The 16,532-nt window shown below is 36.2% G+C and overlaps 1 protein-coding gene across 1 annotated transcript in view; it reads left to right on the top strand.

The window, feature by feature from the left end:
* The window catches only part of gpc3 (glypican 3), a 152,240-nt gene that overhangs the window by 88,476 nt on the left and 47,232 nt on the right, over positions 1-16,532 (top strand). Inside the window, exon 5 of the mRNA XM_065271835.2 lies at positions 9,284-9,409. Within this exon, the coding sequence (XP_065127907.2) occupies positions 9,284-9,409 (126 nt within the window). The remainder of the gene's footprint in view (positions 1-9,283; positions 9,410-16,532) is intronic.

Below are 16,532 nucleotides of genomic sequence, written 5' to 3'. Positions count from 1 at the left end.
CCTACGGAAAACAAAAGATTGCCTTAAATTGGAGTTAAATCATCCAAAATTTGCTCTGATCCTCAAACAAGGAAAACATCTAGAATCTAAATTTAAATCACCAAATTCTACACAATTGTTTATGTTGTGACAGTAAATGCACAACCTGGAAAGAGTGCCAAAATAACTTTTAACAATTGAAAAATGATGTTGGATGATTTAAACTACAATGCAATGAATGTGTTTGCATGTGAAAGGAGGACTTGGACAATTGAAATGTGAGAAGCACACAGATAGTAAGGTTTTTAAATGCTGCAAACACCAGTGTACAATCTATATTTGATGAATTAAAGTAATATTGTAATCAAGCTGGAGAATGAAGGAAATGTATGAATGATTGAAGGCAGCGTTGTTGGATTTAAAAATCCCCAACGCATAGAGAAATGTAACTGAATGCTGGACATTAAGCAAGTAGGAAGCAAGTAGGGAAATGATTTCAAATGAGTGGTTGTGAGTGAGCCTTCTAAAAGATCACTCTGGGTTGAATGAGGATAGAATGGAATCAGTAAGTCATATTACAATTACAAACTTCTAATTCAATGTAGTATTCCTCCATTGATGAGATACAATTAAGCAAAACCTAAAATTGTTGCAGGAAAATACAATGTTGTTCTAGGCCAACACAAATGGTCTTATCTCTCACTGTGAGACACCCAACTGAGATGAAAGGGCTTACCCCCCACTCAGATAACGGGCTATCCATTGTTCCCAAGAGAGAACATTGTTTTTAAGAGAGACATTTGTCTGTAACCATATTTTTCCTTCTGTAAATCAATCTAAGTGTTCTTTAAGAACTGGATAAACACCAGGACTGTTAAAAGTTCTTGGCTTAGTCTTTCCCTATGAGTCGGTGAAAATTGTTTAAAGACAGTTTTGTACAGCTTTATAGAGATGTGAAAGGCCACACAATTTTTAGTCTTGAAACTGTTGTAGAAATACATTAGCATGAATCAATGAAAAACTGTTCCTCACACCAGTCTGTCCAGGGCTGACACCTTTTCACATTCAAATACATTGATACAGTAACATCTTGCAAATTACAAACACCAGCCTGGTGTTCCTTAAAAGAGATCAGTAATGAAAGTATTTTTAATTTATAGTATTTTAATGTAATATAATCTATATTGTGATCAAGTTGCAATATACATTATATTATAATGGCCAAACAGGCCTCAGATGGTAAAATGTGGTGTATTAAATGTACTATGGAATAACTTGCACAGGCCAAACCCACAGAATTGGTCCACTATGCAGTGTCAAAAGGGCGGAATGTGCTGTCACATGTTGCCATGTTTTAACACTTAAATATTACATGACACTTGTGATAGTAAACCAAACCCCTTTAACTGGAAATCACTAACCCATTTTTAATCCAATACAGATTGGGCACATGCTTGTGTGGCTTAAACAGCCAGTTAGCATGTGTTTAACATTCTCATTGCAGTGATCCGTTTACATTTTCTGATTTGTAATTGATCGTAAGGCATTGATATTTCTATAGAACACATTCTAGTTGTTTGTTTCGTATGTGTTTCTATGTTGAAGGATTTGTCTCCTATGTGGTAAACTCTGCTATTCCCTGTATAGCTGCAGTCAGACCCTATAGAGGAGCACAAAAATGCCATGTGGCTACATTGTGTTATAATTGCATTAATGAAAATGTTTTACCTCACAACAGAATCCAGTAGCACTTTTACCATGTTTCCTAACTAAAAACACTGGTGTTGGAAGACTTATTGAGCCAGATTACAACCTCATACCGATAATATCGAACTGGCTCCCTGTTTTAACAACAGGACTAAATTTGCATCACAATTTATCCTCCTCACCTTTGTTGCAGCATGGTATTCACACATAGCCTCAGTTAAATTAAATCGCATAGTAAACACTCACTTACCAAGAATTAGTCATTATTTCAAACTGTCTGAATTTAAGCATCTGTTTTGAGTTTTCTTTTCAGAAGTTTGATCAGTTTAATGTCTACTGAAATCTTGATAAAGAGCAATTTTCTAAGTTTAATACTATTATTTTTGACATTTGATTTGCTCTGTATGTAAGACATTTAAAACTATCATGTTTATCACCACGCACCACACAACATATTCCAAACTGAACACTACACTTAAAACCAACATTCTCCTGTTACACCAACAGAGCCATCTAATCTAACACATATGCTAAAGTGATATCATTCACACCCATATTAGCAAAACTACAACACTCATAAGAAACTTACATGGCAAAGTCACACTTTGATAATTATTTTTTTAATTGCAATAACAAACTTACTGTCTTAATCTCAAATCAATAATCTTACTGTTGTTGTCATAAGTGGAGGAACAGTGGCGCCCTGATCCTCAACTTATCACTAAATAACAGCACAGACAATTGTCAAGAATCAATCAAACCATTTACTCAACTCCTAATATCAAATGTGACTTAGCCAACAGATCAGAGATCACACACACACCTATACAAATATTCACATATCTCTACACTCACACACCTACTTATACACGCTAACACATTGAAATCTGAGATTCTAAATCTTCAAGTGTATGGACTACACATACTCATTAACATATACACACATACACATACAGATACACATACACATAGGCACATACCTGAACACATAGAAATCTAACATGAGATTCTGAACCTTCAATTGTTCTCATGGACTCAACATGTTCTGAACATATTCTTAGTTAATCTTAGGCCTAGAAGGTGCTTATATTAGAAAATTCAGAGTTCCCGCGAAACATTGATTGAAGATGTGTGTATGGAATGATTACAACATTATGTGCCTATTATTATTATTATTATTATTATTACTATTATAATTATATGGTCTACAATGCCATACATAAATCTATTATAGCAATATTTCACTATTATCAATACACCCTATAGTATGCATAATCAAATTTTACTTTAACATATCCCATTTTTTATTTTCACATGACCTAATATATGCATACCTGAATATTATTTTAACACTTTCTGGGTTTTATTTTTTTATTTTTACATTACCCAATATATCCATTCATGAAGGTTATTTTTACATTTTCTGGGCTTTATTTTTCATATAATCTATAATATGCATACTTGAAGGTTATTTTAATATTTTCTGGGTTTTATTTTTCATATAATCTATAATATGCATACTTGAAGGTTATTTTAACATTTTTCTGGGTTTTATTTTCATACAACCTATAATATGCATACCTGAACAATTTCTGTTTTTTTATTTTTCATGTAACTTATAATATGCATACCTGAAAGTTATTTTAACATTTTCTGAGTTTTATTTTTTATAATAAGCATACCTCAATGTTATGTTTTTATTGTTTTAACCTGATCTTTTGCATCCTCTCCTTCAATATCCAGAGATCAGGTACCTTTGAATTCCAAATACAACGGTGGGAAAGAATGATGGTAATTTTATAGATCAGATATATTTGACCCTATCGTACCACTTGCTTCTTTTCACATCAAGTTATCATGTGTAATGATTTTATTTTATTTTATTTTATTTATGGTTTGCCCTAACTATCATGTTATAGTGTTACCAAGCCTATTGATATTGATCAGTGCTCAATCAATGAATGGTCATTTAAGATGTGCAGGTGTTTTACACAGTGATGTATTGTTAATGAAATGAACTTTATTCACCTAATGATGTCTGAATCCGAGGACATCACCTTACAGAGGTGACAACTTTCTTCAAAGGATCAGAACGTCTAAGAGCAGGTGGTTTCGCAAATGAATGACCAAACAAAGCACACAGGCCTGATTGAGCTTGACTGGAACACTATAAACACTACAGAGACTGGACACCACCAAGAGCTAACACCTTATTGTATATTGATCTCATTGGGAATGTTTTGTTTATCCCACTTCATCAAAAGGGCGGATTTCTGTAAGGTGGTGCCAAACCCTGACAAAAGGTATTTCAAAAGCCAGCAGCAAATGGCTGAATCCACAGGGAACTGCTTCCTAATTCCTGTTGAATTATCATCTGAAACCTCTCTCAAAGAGTTCACATCTACCCCCCAAGAACACTACCCCAAGTTGTGAGACTGAAACCTCTCTCAAAGAAGAGTCACACACCCTACCACACGTTCTCATCCCCCTCTCCTCATGTTCTCAAAGCAAACTGTATATGGAATGCTACATTCTGCAAACACATGTATCTGAAACTGGTCTTGTTTGGTGTTATATGAAGTGTTTTTAATGCAAGTGGTACATCTGGGTTTATAAATATGACAACAGGATTCAATGTTAATCTGTGACAATAAATAAGTAAATTTAACCTAATGTTGGGAGACAACTCCCACCTTAGACATGTTGATCAATCACCAACTGTATGTATATTAGGCAACACCCCTGGGCTTACAAGAACCAATCAGCATGTCATATCACAATGCTTTGTTCTCTGGCTATTTAAGGAGATGTGTAGAAGATTTAGGCGGGACTTTCAATATCGAGAAATGCACCCCCATGATGCTGTCCTGGCACAGCATCATGTATTTTTATTTTACTTTGAGGAATCTGTAACCAGATCTTCATCTCATTACCAGGTATGCAATGGGTTTTCGTTTGATTTTCGTATTCGAATTGGAATGTAAATTGGCTTCTGAATTATGTTTTACCTACCTGGTTAATAAATTGTGTTTGGATTATTCTGTGTTGCTACGAAAGTTATTGACATGATTAGTAAATTACGATGTATCCTTGTTACCGCAATGTCTGAAAATCAGGCTAGAATTACGGACCAAAATCCCAGACTAGATGGCATAGTAGTACATCAGCGGAGGATTTTGGAGATCCGACTAGCACTTGGCGTTAGTTTAAGTTAAATTAGATGCGTGGAGGCTAATTTCCTGTTTAGAGTAACAAGTAAATGTTGTCTGACCACTCTAAATCAGATGAGCCTCAGCCTCTGGTTATTTCAATATTAATCTATCTAAGTTGCATATTAAATTATGACACGATTATACAAAGCTATCATTGGAGAAGACGGTCAGTTTGTTTTATGATAGTGGTCGTGAGCCTCTGGTTAGAAATAAATATTGTAATAATTAAGTTGCACCTCTATGGGGACTAAATAAAGTATGTTCAGAGATGAGCACGCGTAAAGGGCGGCCTTCTGAACATATGGTCTAACCTCTAGCAGCGACCAAGCCTGATTCGGTTGTGATCGTGGGCCCGCATGATTATTAAATATTAATAAACGGCCGGTGCGTGAGTCCAAAGCGACATGAGTAGCCGAATGAACGGATGCAATAACAAGTAGGGCTAAACAAGAATGACCAAACATCCACCCAAATTCTGTAACTGTTAAAAGTAATTCTCAATCCGATTTATATTAACATTATCTTGGAGTCAGATAATAATACAAAATTGCATAATGCCAAAACGTCATCTGCAAGCGCCGGAAAAGACAGAACGCGCTATAATCCTCGTTTGGATTCCGCCGTTGGGCCAAACGGATGGATGGGGTCATATTTGGACCCTTACACTATCGTATCAATATTGATTCAACAAGGTGCTGAAAGCATTCTTTAGAAATGTTGGTCCATGTCACGTAGACTTAAGGCAGTTCTGAAGGCAAAAGGGGGTCAAACACAGTATTAGTATGGTGTTCCTAATAATCCTTTAGGTGAGTGTATATAAGAATGTGATCTCTTATTTCTCTCTTATTTCAAGCCCACAGTTTATGATAATCCAGTGATTAGGAAACCTGCGTGTGTGTGTGTGTGTGTGTGTGTGTGTGTGTGTGTGTGTGAGAGAGAGAGAGAGAGAGAGAGAGAGAGAGAGAGAGAGAGAGAGAGAGAGAGAGAGAGAGAGAGAGAGAGAGAGAGAGTGACAAAACACCTGCATTTATAATTCACAATTAAGAAAATTGGAGTATTACTTCTATATATAAGTAATTGCACTATAGGTGTATAGGCTAAAGAAATCAGAATTTTGGACTCCAAATATTTTCAGTTATTCACAACCAGTTCCCAGAAATCACTTAGAGTGATCTACGGTTGTTTTACATAAGAGGGAGAGATTTAAGAGTATAAGAGTGTGCTATTTAGTTTAAATATGACAGTGTATTAAGTTAATGCACCATGAATTCTCACTACTCAAAGTCATCCTTTTGCTTCAAATGACTTTCCGTATTGATCGATCACTTTGCTTTGCTATTTATGCTATTTAATCCATTTGCATTTACACTGCCATATATTTTGGCTGTTTGGAGACACGCCTCAACTAACACACTCATTAAGAGAAACCATCAGAAAAGTGCTCTTTGCATATGAAAAATTCAATACTTAATAGACTATGTAAGATGTCAGCTGGTAAGTTTTTTGTGCTTTAAGTTAATAAATGATGAAAGAAATTTCAGTGTTGTTCATTAACGCATTAGTTAATGCATTAGCTAATAATGAATTAACAACATCTTAGTTTGTTCATTTCAGCATTTACTAATATATTTTTTAAACAAATAATTGTAACAGTTAACATTAGTTAACACAAGTAAAACAACATAAGTAATTGTGTTTGCATTAACTACACAGCAAAATCGCCAGCATTAAATGTACACTGCTGGTGAAAATGCTTCTGAGATTTGTCCGGGATCATTTGATTTTTAGTTCATTCACACTCCCAATGTTTTTCCGCAATCTGTGCCTGCATTCACACACATACCGTAAATATCCCGTAAAGACACATGACGTATTTTTTCCCCAGCGTCTGAAGTTTGCTAATTATCCGTGATTTCTCTCTCGACAAACTCTCGGATCTCTGTTTAAGTCCAGTTTCCCGACAGTTCTCATCTTTAATGTTGATCTGCATTTAAACTATGACACGCCCCTCCTCACTATGACACGCCTCTCCTCACTACGACACTCCCCTCCTCACTACGACACGCCCCTCCTCACTACGCCCCTTACGGCATTGTTTCACACAGAATGCATTCAGTGAAGTTTGCGGTAATGTTACTAGGTTCTCTTTACGCGAGGGATCCCAGAACATTCATTCATTTTCTGCGCGTACGTTCGGTTTATGAATAACACGTACGTATCGTAAGATCAAATGTAGGATGGTTTCTACGCAGTTTTAAAAAAAATGAGGCACCTACGTAACATTAATAAATGCATGTTTGCTAATGCCTCTGCAAATGTAAACAAATACAACCTAATGGTAAAGTGTTATTTATTATTGTCTGAACTCTTACTATAAAAGTTATTCATTAATCACACAATTTTCTCACATTTATTTAATTGCTATAATTATGATCCTTTGCATGTATTAAATTTTACAGTCAGTGTGTATAAATCAACAGAAAGTTAATATGGCTGTTCTCACAATAAGCATCACAGACTATTATGTCTGGCTTTATTATCCAGCAGCAATAAAACATGAAGTTTGGCTGACTGTACTATTTACCTTAAAGGCGGGGTGCAAGATTTTTGAGAAACGCTTTGAAAAAGGGAGTCGAGCTGAGTATCAAAACACACTTGTGGCCAATCAGCAGTAAGGGTCATTTCTACTAACTGACATCTTTGCCTGGGTTGCGAATGTGTGGGGTGGGTCTATCAAAAGAAAGTCCAGATTCTATTGGGGAAGGGGTGTGTTTGGTTAGGTGATTTCAAATATCTACATTTGCCTTTAGAGATCATGCACCCCGCCTTTAAATAGATAGTTCACCCCAAAATGTAAAAATTTTTGTTTGTTGATATTGTTTGTAAGTAACCAAACCATTAGTTACAGTAGTTCCCATTCACTTTCATGGTATTCTTTTTTCCTACTATGGAAGTAAATGGGGCTCAGGATCGGTTTGGTTACAAACATTAATTAAAACATTGTTCTTTTGTGTTTATCAGAACAAAGAAATTTATACCGGTTTGTAACAACATAAGAGTGAGAAAATAGTTTACCATTTATGGGTGAACTATCCCTTTAAGCTTAAAAAAAGAATGGCATTTAGCTGCTGAATATATACCTACATACACATTTCCGCTTGAATCCAATCTCTCGACGGTCCTCAAGATCTCTAAACACTCGGCTAAAAGAAGATCGCAAAGCACTGCTGCTATAGAATTGACAGCAAGTCAATCTGATGAAAATCGAATGAGTAAATAATAGATGTGTGGAATAAGAATTGCATCCACCCACAATGCATTTCTCCTGCATCTCCTTTGTACGGCTATATCATCTGCTGGTTTTTGTGGATGCAATAATATACTCTGAGATGCTGTAATAGACTCTTCACTTCATCGCCTCTCAAACACTCCATCTCTGCTTTCCTGTGTCTCTATAAACACTTTTCATTTATGCTTTTCATCTGTATAGAGCTTCAAAGACCTTTAAGGAGTCTTGCAACCAACTTTAACAGCCCATATATCTCATAAAGAGTGATGCTGCATGCAGAGGCATCATGCACCTGTTTATTTACTTTAAAATGCTTTTAAACGGGGTCACCAGTTGCACCACTTTTTAATTTTATATTAATATTATTATTATGATCAATCCATTAAGATGTGTTTTTAGAAAATAACTTTTACTCGCGATAATTGGATATAAAAATGATTGTTTTGGGGAGAATTTGCATTAAATATCCACGTTTAATAATTTTAAGGGATCATGTATCAGTTTGAGTGGGCATGGCCCTTCTGGCTGTATGCGTAGGTGGGTGACTGAGTCATTTTGGGTGGAGATGTTTATGTGGGTTGTAAAATGGACTGTGTATTTGTGTTGTTTGCAGTGTGTGTGTGTGTGTGTGTGTGTGTTCAGAGTAATGGTGACAGAGAGAGTCTCATTAACACAGGCTTTGTCTCCTGCAGCGATAGTGACATTGAGCTGCCTTCTGCCCGCTCCGTCCTGTACAGATTCACTCTCATTCGCTCAGATGAACAGATGAGGCAGGCCGAGCCAACACAGTGGGCTGTTTCTTCTCTAGCTTAATGTCAATTAGCAGTCAAAACATCTTGAATTAACTACTAGACTGACAAGAAATGAGATGTGATGGAGTAAATCATGTTACGCATTGCCCTCGACCCTTCTTTATTATTCCTCAACCCACTTTTACTTCTAATTCTCTTCACATGCACCTCAATTTATCCCAGTATGTGTTTTCCATGGATATTTTTATCCCCCCTATTTGTGCACTTTATTATTGCCTTTTTCACTTCAACTGGATTAATTTAAATTTTTTGTTAACGTTTCTCAATATCTCTGCCTCTTGCAGGGAGTTTATCTCAGGTCTGAGGAGCTTCAGTCAGTTCTACAGTGGGCTCGGGGAAGCTTTGTGCAGTAAGGAGACGACAGCACTCAACAGCTCCCTCTGCTGGAACGGACAAGAGATGACAGACAAGTGAGTGGTTCGTTTGTGGCCGCAATGATAATTGCACAACTCTATATCATCTAATACTCAGGGGCATAGGAACCATCTGAAAAGTGGGCTTGCTTTATTAATATTAAATAGGTGGCATAACATTCACCCAGTAGTCCTTGCTGAAAGGCAGGTGAAGTGCTAGCCAAGCATCTTTACATGTCCCTGAGGTGGGGTCCATAAGCCTTAAGTCATCACAAGCTCAAATGAAAGGGTTTTTCGTACAATTACATTTTTAAATATTAAAACGGATTTGGTAAGGATTATTGCAAATACATTAAACATTTCTTAAAGAGAATTTATTACATTTATAAAATCTTTTATTTTTTAAATGAATGAATTTTATTAATAATTAATGATCTATTCGATATGTAGTAGATTTGTAGTGGTTCTCTAGTGAACAATAATTCACAGAGACTGTGAGAAAAAAAATTACTCAGATATAAACTAATCCATCTCTTATATTATTATGACACGTTGCTTTTTCCGGTTAATTTTATTATTTATTAATAAACTGAACCCTTTATTGAACATTGATTCATTTTATTGTAGTGTTGTAATGCTGCGCTTTTATAAATGCATTAACGAAAAGCTATGTATATCCGTTAGTATGGCACTGTTAGCAGCAGTTGCGGCCGATGACTTCTTTTTTCGATGGCGCTCGATGCGAAGTTCGTCACAACATAGCTGTCATGTGTGTGGTTCGTAATTTCAAAATATGTGTGTCCGCGGGTCGAGAGATCTTGTCGTCAAAAGGGTTAATAATAAAAGAGACGCTCGCGTTTGCCAGATACTCACATAATCTCATGCGTAATCAGAGTTTAGGGAGTGTCTTGCGCGTATTGTGTCAACGTGAGCGTCTCTTTTATCATAAACGGTTTAAATGCGTATGCAGCAGGTACTTATTTTGACAAAACACGTGATGGACATGGTTCACATTACGCAACAAACACATATTTTGAAAACACAAGCAACACACATGACACTCCGAACACTTATTTTTAATTTGCGCCCCTCGGATGAGCAGTCACGAGACTCCATTGGTTAGCAGTTTTAGGCACTCTGCTTCATGTCACAGTGTATTGCTTATTATGTATTAACCAATCAGCATTCAGGACTCTTGACTCGCAGTACGCTCTATTATTATTATTATTATTTATTAACTGTCAGTTTTTACTAAGTGGGTGAAAGTAGCGTATATTACAATAGATTGAGCCTCTTAAATGGTTTCCAATATTGCTCCAATCTTAAAATGGCCCTAAAGATACATACTGCACCCGAGCTTGTCACAAATCTTGATGTCTAAAAAGCTTTTTGAATAAAACGGAGACAGCATAAGAGGCTGCTGGTGAAGCGGACGGGTGTATCTAATGAGTTTGGCTGACTATAGTTTTAGTTGACAGACAGCAGGGTGCACTCTCAGAAAAATGGTACAAAAGCAGTTACCTTTTAAAAAACCTTTGCGGTACCAGAATTCACCTTTTAGGTACAAAATTGTATTTTTTTAAAGATACCGCCCCAGTGACAGCTTTTGTACCATCTTGTACCTTTTTTTGTGTGAATTGTCATGAGGGGTAATATGGCATTGGGTGATTGCCAAGTGTTCGGCCAATGACTTCCTGTGCCTGGTTCTCCACATGCCCTTTGGAACCTAAGTATAAAGCAGCAATATTTTGGCACACTATGTCCCTTCTGTCTCGTTCATATGTTAGTAATTTGTGTATGCTTGTGATCAGGTTCAATTATTTGTTTCCTCACATAATGTCTTGTTCTGTTTAAGTGAATCAGACTTTCTCATCACTGTCTTGTATGTGGGCATATGTGTAAGCATTATTCATTATGTGCAGCTGTTTCTAGTAAGTGCAGCTGAGAAGTGAATGGTGTGAATTTGCCTGGTCAAAACAGCATAGCAAACAGTTGGCCTTAAGGGACAGACAGCTGTGCCAGGGAGCTCTCGGGCCCTCAGGAGTTAATTAAGACCCCCAAAAAACTAGACAAAGATTAGTGAGAAAACAAGTTTGTTGTGCCAAATGTCTGTTAAATCTCAATGTCATGCATTGACCGCTAGTGAAACATCATAATTAATTCTGGAATGTGTTCAGAGTCATTTTTTGCAGCGCATTGAAGATAGGGTGATGTGCTGGGAAGGCAGCCATCATGATTATGCCAAAAATTTCACAATTTAGTGGCCCTGATTAATTAAATAGTAAGTTAAAAAATGTCAAATCATAAACTAAAGTAAACAAATAAAGCTACTACAACATTCTGTTCATTCCTTCACATAAAAGATCAAAGAGAAGGTATGCAGAAAATAATGTAAAATAGTTTATATTGGAAAAGCTGCAATGGGCTGCAATGTTTGGTTGTAGCATTGCATGTGTGATGTATAGACAGATTGTCCTGAAGATAGCTGGGGTGTTAATATTTTTGTGTGTCACCTAAACCGATGCTGATTTTTACCTTCAGTTTAAGCATCCCTAATATCATCCTGTACACTCAAAAACATGCTGGGTAGCATTTTGCTATAGCATTTTGAGTTGAAACAACCCTACATAGCCTACGTTAAATTACAACGTTAAAGGGGGTGTGGTGGGGAAACTTCAACCAAGCAAAGGTTTATTTATAACCCAAGGGTTGGGTTTACTTTTCAGTACATGGACAGTATTGCTGATTCTTTTATAAAGGACGTAGCAACCTATTCTCCATTCTCCAACCTAAAAATTTTATAAATTCTCAAGAAAGATTTGAGGAAATAGTATTGTATGTGTTTCCGAAGTCTTTCTCATCTTCAATAACATCCATCTTCTTCAGCTGTCCTCCTGCTAGCTCTTGTATCTCATGAATATTTCTCAGGGTCTCAGTAGGTTTGGGCAGTAGAGCGTGCTGATCTCTGAGGGCTTCTCAGCAGGACCATGAGTCTGAGCAGGTTTACTGTACTCATGGGCTCCAGTACGAGAGTCTGGTCCAGACTGTACAGCCACAGGGTGTTGATGTCATTTCCTGTAGTAGCAGCTGGGTTGCATGTGTTCCCGCTGTATGATCATGCCTGTGCTGGATTGTTTTAGTTTTTAGGAGCTTTAATAATGATGTCTTAATGCCAATAAAATAGAGTTACTTGTGTAATACTTACACAATCTAGATTAAATCCCTTTGCTTTGTCCAGCTCTATTCTGAAAGATAAATTCATGCTAAAGCAATAGTCCAGCCAAATACAGTATCAAAATTACCCAATGATGTACTCGCCCTCAAGCCATCTGAGATACATATATCCATCATCTTTCAGACAAACACATTTGGAGTATTTTAGTAAATGTCCTTTTTTTCCCAAGCTTATAATGGGAGAAAACAGTGATCAAGGAACAACTTTTGTCTTTGAAGCCCAAAAAAGTGCATCAAGTTTTCACAGAAGTAATTCACATGGCTCCAAGGGGTTAATAAATAGCTTTTGCGGGTAATCAGTGCGTTTTTTTTTTTTTTAAGAAAAAATATCCATATTGTAAACTAGCCTCCAATATTGACGGCATCTTGGACAATTCACGAGTGTCACTGCGCAAGTATGGCAACCAATGCTCACAACGCTTAAGGGGGTCGCACACCTGATGCGCAGCTCAGCGCAGCGCCACGTTGAGTATCGTCTAGGAAAACTTGGAGGTATCGTACACTGGAAGTGCAAATTAAATAGCGCGAGCTTAGTCAGATAGCGTCTACTTTATGCGCCGGTTACTTTATTACAGTTAAAGTTTGAAATATGGATTTTTTTTTACAAAATAGCACCGATTACCTGCAGAAGACCTTTATTAACCTATTGGAGCCGTGTGGATTACCTCTGTAAAGGATGAATGCAGTTTTTTAGTGCTTAAAGTAAGAAGTTGTTTCTTGTTTTCTACCATTATAAAGCTGGGAAAAGTTAAAATATTTACTAAAATAGCTCAAAATGTGCTCATTTGAAAGATGATTGACATATGAAATTTCAGATTGCTTAAGGGTGAGTAAATTTATTTTGATATTTGGCTGGAGTTTAATGCAAGTATAACATATCATTTCATATGCATCCATTGCATTTAATTTGACAGTATTATAGAATATACATTTTATGAAATGCATATAGAGCACAGGGGCATTTCAAAACATTTGACTTTTTTATTTGTATGCCTTTACTACGCAATTAAATAACTCATACATTTGAATTATAATCCCTTGTATGGCCATACATTCAGAGAGCTTCTTTAGGATATGTTTAATGCCAAGTATCTTACATACAGTGTTGGATGTAACTAGTTACTAAGTAATTAGTTACTGTAATTGAATTACTTAGTAAGTAAGGGATTACTCTTTTTTTTCCTGTAATGTAATTACAATTAGTTCATATGTAATTGAACTAAAACGTTATTGCCGTTTCCAAATCTCACTATTAACTAGTTGGTTATTAGCATTAATATTACTGAGATATTGGCTGTTTATTAGTACTTAAAAAGCACATATTAATGCCCGATTCTGCAAAACCTTATTCCAGTTTCTTAATTCTACCCAATTCCTACCAATACTTAAACTTAGCAACTACTTTACTAAGTATAAATAAGCAGTTATTAGGAGCATAGTGAGGCAAAAGTAGCTAATAGTTAGTTAATATAGTGAGAAAAGTGTGACCAGAATAATTTATGTACTTTTATGTGATTTATTTTAAGCCTATCTTTGTATCATTTACTAAATAGGATTTAGAAAGTAATAAGTAATAAAATACTTTTTGAAGAGAGTAATTTGTACAGTAATCTAATTACATGATTGAAGATGTAATTAGTAACTAGTAATTAATTACTTTTTTTGAGTAACTTACCCAACACTGCTTATATAATACATATTGATAATATTATATATATATATATATAAATACAGTATAGAGCCGATGGTGTAGTGGGCAGCGCTCCGACGTGTGGTGCTTTCGCACTTGCGGCGACCCAATTTCGATTCCCAGCTTGTAGTCATTTGCGGATCCCATACCCCTTTCTCCTTTCTGTACTGTCCCGTCCTCTCTAGTCTATTTAACCTACTTTTTAAAGTTTTGACTTGTGATAAGTTCACGTAACTTAGTAAACAAGTTGAAATTGTTTAACTTAATTTTTTACGGTTTTATGCTTATATAATTTTTTACATGTGTAACTTTTGCACTGTTGTTTTCACATCCCCTAACCTATTGCACTCATGCAATGAAACTAAATTAATTTTGTGTCTTAATTCACCCCACCGTCCATACCATCAGTAAAAATAACTTTTCAGACACCCGCGATGACCTGAGGGTGCTTGACCCAGGTCAGTTTTACAAAGATGGTACATCATGCTTGAAGCTCGATGTAATCTCGTCCCCTATTAAACGCTGCCGATGTCTTCTGATCTTCTCCCACTAATGGTGCTCTTGTCTGTATTATTAATGTGATAATTAAGAGCGGGAGGTGGGCTGCCATCCAGAGTAATAAGAAGGATAAATAAGTATGGAAATGTAATTTGGCCTAATGAAGAAGCAGTGCATATAAAATAAGGCACTGTGAGAGAGTTGAGAAAACTGTTAAGGGTTATGTCATCTCTTAATATGGAGGATGAGGTCATATCTCCGGCTCATTTGTCCAGAACGGCCTTTATCATGTGATGGGGTACTGCTCGTGCTCTCTGTTAGACTGGACTTCAGCGGGTGATAGGTGGAATCATAACATTCTCCGATGTGTCACTCAGTGTCCCTCTCTCACCCCAGTGCTCGTGTGCATCAACACTAATTAGGTTTTAATAGGGAGTAATTAACTGGAACACGAGTCCAAAAGACCCTGGGGGAAAAGAGGAACGCTTGGGTGCAGACACACACGCACACGTTTAAAGCAGTTGATGATGCCCAACATATGCTCCAGTTGCTCAGTAACATTCAGATGCAAGCACATGTTTGACCCAGTTGTGTCTTGTGTTTTACGGTTGGGTTTAGTATGTGTGTTGAGAGCCAAAACAGAATCTGAGTATAAAAAACAAACTAAAAAAGCAGCTTAAACATTATGACTAACTACCAGACACCATTTATATTTATGCTTCTGTTTGTTGCGAGTTATTCATTTTAGCTTTGGGAAAAACCGAACAACAGAAGCCGCATGGGATAATTTATTCAAAAGCACAGATTTTTGTCAGATGGAAAGTACCTCATAAATTTCTGTCCTCATGTGGCAATCATGTGCATGTGGCCTGATGAAAAACAGAATTTATGAGTTAATTACTTTTTACTCAGATAAGATTTTCATTTATATTTTTGCCTCCAGGTGGCAGTAGAGGCCAACTGTAGACGTCTTGGACTACATTACATGTTTTTGGTCAAATACCTCTAGGTCTGGGATACAGCTAAATAATAAGTTGTATGTAATAATCAGTGATTGAAATGAGATATTTATTTTACCTTTTAAATGTTTTTTTTTTATATATTGGTAAATCAGGGCAGATCCAATAGTAAAAATGCTTATTTAACTGTTTACATTTAGTTTCTCAATATTTTTAGTATATTTAAATTACTATGAATTTAGTAAATGTGATCTAGTCTGTAAAAATCCAGACTATATCACAATATAACCTTGATATAATCAATATTGACAGAGTAAGCTCAATAAAATAAAAATCAATAATTGTAATCAAACTTGCTCCTAATGTTATCATTAGATTATTAGACTTTTACTATAAGATTCTTCACAGGACTTCACAGACACACTGTCAGAAAAAAGGTACAAAATTGTCTGTATTTTTCTGTCGCTGGGGTGGTAGCACTAAAGGTACCTTTTTGTACCTTTATGGATATACAGCACATAAAAATGCTGTACCTTTTGGGGTATCATTTTATACCTTAAGGACCTATTGTGTGTTTTAAGGAACAATTTTGTACCACTTTTAGGGTTGTATTTTAGGGGTACAAAACAGTTAAAGACGGGGTGCACGATTTTTGAGAAACACTTTGGAAAAGGGAGTCGCCGAGTACAAAAAAACACTTGTAGCCAATCAGCAGTAAGGGGCATGTCTACTAACCGACATCGTTGCCTTGGTTGCGTATGTGTGGGGCCGGTCTATCAAAAGAAGGTCCAGATTTTAT

The sequence above is a fragment of the Paramisgurnus dabryanus genome, chromosome 16 (genome assembly GCF_030506205.2).
Source record: "Paramisgurnus dabryanus chromosome 16, PD_genome_1.1, whole genome shotgun sequence".
Lineage (NCBI taxonomy): Eukaryota > Metazoa > Chordata > Actinopteri > Cypriniformes > Cobitidae > Paramisgurnus > Paramisgurnus dabryanus.
This window is presented reverse-complemented; position numbering and strand designations above follow the sequence as displayed.